This window comes from Nerophis lumbriciformis, linkage group LG01, assembly GCF_033978685.3.
Source record: "Nerophis lumbriciformis linkage group LG01, RoL_Nlum_v2.1, whole genome shotgun sequence".
In the NCBI taxonomy this organism is placed as follows: Eukaryota; Metazoa; Chordata; class Actinopteri; order Syngnathiformes; family Syngnathidae; genus Nerophis; species Nerophis lumbriciformis.
The window spans coordinates 3,784,001-3,790,000 of NC_084548.2; the positions used below are offsets into that span (position 1 = coordinate 3,784,001).

The following is a 6,000-nucleotide window of genomic DNA, read 5'->3' on the forward strand; positions in this document are numbered from 1 at the left end:
AGAGGGCCCCACCGGGAGCCGCAGCTGAGGCGATCCACGAGAAGGGCCCGACGCACGTCCAGGGTCACCACCGCGCCCACCGCACCGACACCCCGCCTCGTCCGCCTTCGCCGCGGCCGGCGTCACGCGCAGCAGGTAAGCAGCTTACCTGCCCGCCACCCCCGTGGCCGGGGGCTCGTAACAGGGGTCACTCCGCGCGCTCCGCCCGCGCAGCTTACCTGCCCGCCACCCCTGTTGCCGGGGGGCGCGTAGCAGGGGTCACTCCGCGCGCAGTGCGCTCACGAAAGGGGTGGGGCTCACCCTGGTTGATATAGACAGCAGGACGGTGGCCATGGAAGTCGGAACCCGCTAAGGAGTGTGTAACAACCCACCTGCCGAATCAACTAGCCCTGAAAATGAATGGCGCTGGAGCGTCAGGCCCATACCCGGCCGTCGCCGGCAGCGAGAGCCGCGAGGGCTAGGCCGCGACGAGTAGGATGGCCGCCGCGGTGCGCGCTGAAGCCTCGGGCGCAAGCGCGGGTGCGAGGGACATCACACCTCCACGCGCTTGGAGGTGCGCTCAGCGCGGCTCCCATATATGATTGCGCACTGGTGTGCGTCTGGGCCGTGACAGCGTGGCACGCATTGAATGTCTGAGCTGCATTGGATCAGTCTCCTTTCTTTAACAGGCAAAAGCTTTATAACCTCACTAATGCCTTGCATCGTCTATATTAGATATATAACAACGGGCGGGTGCGGGCGGGTGCGGTTCTGATTAAATGTTAGAAACGGGTGTATGGCGGATGGTTGACGACTTTCTGATGCGGTTGCGGATGAAATAATTGCCTATCCGCGCATCTCTAGTGGACGCCGTCTCTGCTCCACAGTAAGTCTTTGCTGTTGTCCAGCATTTTGTGTTTTGTTTACTTTGCAGCCAGTTCAGTTTTAGTTTCGTTCTGCATAGCCATGCCTAAGCTTCAATGCCTTTTCTTAGGGGGACTCCCCTTTTGTCTATTTTTAGTTTAAGCATTAGACATCTTTTTACCTGCACCCTGTTCCCGACATCTACAAAGCAATTGCGCTACCTGTTATATCCTACTGATATGGAGGAGTATAACACGGTTACTCTGCCGAGCTCTAGACAGCATCGACACTCAACAACGGCACATTATTTACGGATTACAATTACTGGTTTGCAGAAAATATTTTTAACCCAATTAGGTGAAATTGCATGATCTCCCACGGCACACTAGTTGAAAAACACTACCATAAACAATCCTAGAGACAGTTCTGGTATCGAACAACTTAAGTTATTCACGAAAGCATAATTGCTGTACTATATACCGTACTCTCCTCTCCAGTAACCAACCTGTTTTTATCAACAACACCCCGTCAGTCGGTCTCAAGTTCAGGGCCGGCCCGTGGCATAGGCCGTATAGGCAAATGCTAAGGGCGCCGTCCATTAGGGGGCGCCACGCCAGGGCCACAAATGTTGGAGAAAAAAAAAAAAAAAAAAGCTGGTACTATTATTTCTAAATACAACAAATAATCCCACGTTAATTAAAATGCAAAGTAAAGCCTATTTAATAGAAATATTATTTGTTACAACATTACGCCAAACCCCACCCCCCTCCCCCCGCACGGTGCGCCCCCTCCCTTCCCGTATCATGACTCTTTTTGGACGTCACCACATCAAAAAATCAACACAAGATGTCAAAACGGCCAAAACTGTCAGGTGCCCAGGGAAGAAAAAAGAGAAAAGAAGAGGAGTAGAAACGAGAAAAGACAGACGTAGCAGGTAGGTAACGTTAGCCTACATGAAATTATTTGTCTGTTACAGAATGTGATAGTAACCTGGCTTTTTAGCATTAAGCTAATGTTACATGATTCGGCAATTGCTAATCAATAAATAGCTAGTTCTGTTTTAACGTCGGGTTAATATTGTGGAGGGGGCTAAATTGTTATGGACAATAATAATGTAACGTTAGGTAATTACAGTACTCCCACCTTACATTCCTCAGGGACATTTGTATTAGATCTTTTAAGCAGGTGTTTTTGTTTACATTGTTATTGCCTTCTGGTTAGCTAATGTTTGCCCTGCAGGTAATAGTCACTTTTCCACCCCTTTATATATTAGGTATAGTTGTAAGTAAAAAAAAAAAGGTCAAAGACAAAGCTATTCGGTTTCTTGTGAGTATATACACTTCACTGCCGATGTGAGGGGGCGCCACCTAAAATCTTGCCTAGGGCGCCAGATTGGTGAGGGCCGGGCCTGCTCAAGTTCCCAACATTACAATGAAGAATCAAGTTTTCTTTAGTTTTTTTGTGTGATTTAAACAGATTCAAACCACAAGTATGTACAGTTGTTGGTTACCGTGTTCAAAACACAAGCAAACTAAAAGTGCAAGATACAATCTTGCAACGATTAGCGCTGAAGGAAGCCCCCTGGGAATGATGTAGTGGGCACTGCCAGCTCACATCTGGTGGACCCTCCTGTAGTAGGCCATATAAAACCTCTTCTATCTTCCCGCTGGTTTGCCTTTTTGCTATGGAAAATTGCTGCGGACTGCTTTTGAAAAACAGCGAGCGAGTCAAGAAAAAAAAGCCCATAAAACAGAAGCCAAGACAGTTTTAAAGGCTTCTATAAATCTCCAGTTGCAGAGTTTACACAAATTCTCAGTAGGTTTATGACAGTGAGCACATATTAAACGTAACATTTAATGATTATAACCTTTTATCAAAAGCCACAAAACCTTTTTATTTTTTTGCAGTTTATATAATACATGTTCCCCTCCCTTTGCTAGTGTATTGACACACTGATAAAACAACTTATTTTAGCACTTCACATGATTTACTGTCTGAGTTGTCCATGATGTCATATCAAGAGTTGAGTCACATTATGACAGGAACTATGCGAACTTGGAACTTCTAAAGAATGAGACGTCATCTTTTTCAGGTCTAACACTCACACTTGTATGTATTTTTGCCTTCTTTGCATTATCAGCACATACATTTGTCTAAAATGTTTTACATGTTTGCACTTAAGAATGGCATACTTGCCAACCTTGAGACCTCCGATTTCGGGAGGTGGGGGGTGGGGCGGGGGCCGTGGTTGGGGGCGTGGTTAAGAGGGGAGGAGTATATTTACAGCTAGAATTCACCAAGTCAAGTATTTCATATATATATATATATAATAAAAGAAATATATATTTATAGCTAGAATATATATATATATATACACAGGTAAAAGCCAGTAAATTAGAATATTTAGAAAAACTTGATTTATTTCAGTAATTGCATTCAAAAGGTGTAACTTGTACATTATATTTATTCATTGCACACAGACTGATGCATTCAAATGTTTATTTCATTTAATTTTGATGATTTGAAGTGGCAACAAATGAAAATCCAAAATTCCGTGTGTCACAAAATTAGAATATTACTTAAGGCTAATACAAAAAAGGGATTTTTAGAAATGTTGGCCAAGTGAAAAGTATGAAAATGAAAAATATGAGCATGTACAATACTCAATACTTGGTTGGAGCTCCTTTTGCCTCAATTACTGCGTTAATGCGGCGTGGCATGGAGTCGATGAGTTTCTGGCACTGCTCAGGTGTTATGAGAGCCCAGGTTGCTCTGATAGTGGCCTTCAACTCTTCTGCGTTTTTGGGTCTGGCATTCTGCATCTTCCTTTTCACAATACCCCACAGATTTTCTATGGGGCTAAGGTCAGGGGAGTTGGCGGGCCAATTTAGAACAGAAATACCATGGTCCGTAAACCAGGCACGGGTAGATTTTGCGCTGTGTGCAGGCGCCAAGTCCTGTTGGAACTTGAAATCTCCATCTCCATAGAGCAGGTCAGCAGCAGGAAGCATGAAGTGCTCTAAAACTTGCTGGTAGACGGCTGCGTTGACCCTGGATCTCAGGAAACAGAGTGGACCGACACCAGCAGATGACATGGCACCCCAAACCATCACTGATGGTGGAAACTTTACACTAGACTTCAGGCAACAAGGATCCTGTGCCTCTCCTGTCTTCCTCCAGACTCTGGGACCTCGATTTCTAAAGGAAATGCAAAATTTGCTTTCGTCAGAAAACATGACTTTGGACCACTCAGCAGCAGTCCAGCTGGTGTCGGTCCACTCTGTTTCCTGAGATCCAGGGTCAACGCAGCCGTCTACCAGCAAGTTTTAGAGCACTTCATGCTTCCTGCTGCTGACCTGCTCTATGGAGATGGAGATTTCAAGTTCCAACAGGACTTGGCGCCTGCACACAGCGCAAAATCTACCCGTGCCTGGTTTACGGACCATGGTATTTCTGTTCTAAATTGGCCCGCCAACTCCCCTGACCTTAGCCCCATAGAAAATCTGTGGGGTATTGTGAAAAGGAAGATGCAGAATGCCAGACCCAAAAACGCAGAAGAGTTGAAGGCCACTATCAGAGCAACCTGGGCTCTCATAACACCTGAGCAGTGCCAGAAACTCATCGACTCCATGCCACGCCGCATTAACGCAGTAATTGAGGCAAAAGGAGCTCCAACCAAGTATTGAGTATTGTACATGCTCATATTTTTCATTTTCATACTTTTCACTTGGCCAACATTTCTAAAAATCCCTTTTTTGTATTAGCCTTAAGTAATATTCTAATTTTGTGACACACGGAATTTTGGATTTTCATTTGTTGCCACTTCAAATCATCAAAATTAAATGAAATAAACATTTGAATGCATCAGTCTGTGTGCAATGAATAAATATAATGTACAAGTTACACCTTTTGAATGCAATTACTGAAATAAATCAAGTTTTTCTAAATATTCTAATTTACTGGCTTTTACCTGTATATGGCCTAAAAATAAAATCCCTGATTATTTCACCAAAAATTCCACTTACGATTGTTCCACTCTACTCTTTAAAGAAACCATTGAACGACTATAACAGGGCGATTCTTTTTTTTTTCGAAATGTGCTATCCCGTAAAGAATAAATGTACCAAAAACAAAGGTGAAGAGGACGTTGTTTCTCAGGATTGAAATGAAGGCAACATGTGCGAAACAAATGACTTCTCTTTGCTGGGCACCATTAACTGGGCCGGAAGGGGGGAAGGGACCATGGACATGTTGCCTTACATCAGTAGGATATTTACACGACATGCTGATGAATATTTCATCTGCAGACGTGAGTGTTGGTGCAGTCAGCAGACCTGCAAAAAGCAGAAGGAGTCCACTACAGACCCTCTACAGTGGAGACCAGGTAAGAAAGTCTTCAGGTCTCATGGCCATGCAACTCCCTGCTCCGCTTCCATTATGTTTCAATGTTACTACCCGACATCCTGCCTTGGTCTCACCAGCATCTGGAGCTGCTGGCTGCTCAGAGGTCACTCCAAGGTCGCAGGGAGCTGCTGGAGCAGGCCTGTCGGAGTCACACCAAGAAGCGGCGGGTGCTTTCTCCAGAGGACCTCAAACACCTCATTGTGGACGACAAACACAGCCTGATTTACTGCTACGTCCCCAAGGTTGTCACACTGTTGAAAGTACAAGTTGGTGTTGGTGGTTTCTCAGTTTAGGTCCAACCAAGACCAAACTGTTACAAAATTAAATGGTGTTTCTCACTTTTTTTGGCCCCTTGGTGGCTAGTTTTGCAGCACAGACAGTAGGGGCTTGAATCTTTAAGCACCCAACGATTTGATCCGATCACTAGAGTGCAATCCAACTCAGATTTGATTCTTTATTCAACACAATACTCGATTCAAACCAATTCTTGCAATGTATTATTTGATATAATAATTCGAATACAATGTTTTCAAAATAGGTTACAGCTTCTTGGGGTTGCATACATAATATACACAAATAATATATCCATACATCTAAATATATATATATATATATATATATATATATATATGCATATATGTATATATATATATATATACATACATATGTATAATATGAATATTATATATATAATATATGTATATACATACATATAATATATATATATATATACATATTTACATATATATATAT

General features: G+C 43.5%; 1 protein-coding gene across 1 annotated transcript in view; it reads left to right on the forward strand.

The window, feature by feature from the left end:
* The window catches only part of LOC133612700 (carbohydrate sulfotransferase 11-like), a 54,731-nt gene that overhangs the window by 43,100 nt on the left and 5,631 nt on the right, over nucleotides 1-6,000 (forward strand). Inside the window, exons 2-3 of the mRNA XM_061970342.2 lie at nucleotides 5,151-5,227; nucleotides 5,325-5,489. Of these exons, the coding sequence (XP_061826326.2) occupies nucleotides 5,151-5,227; nucleotides 5,325-5,489 (242 nt within the window). The remainder of the gene's footprint in view (nucleotides 1-5,150; nucleotides 5,228-5,324; nucleotides 5,490-6,000) is intronic.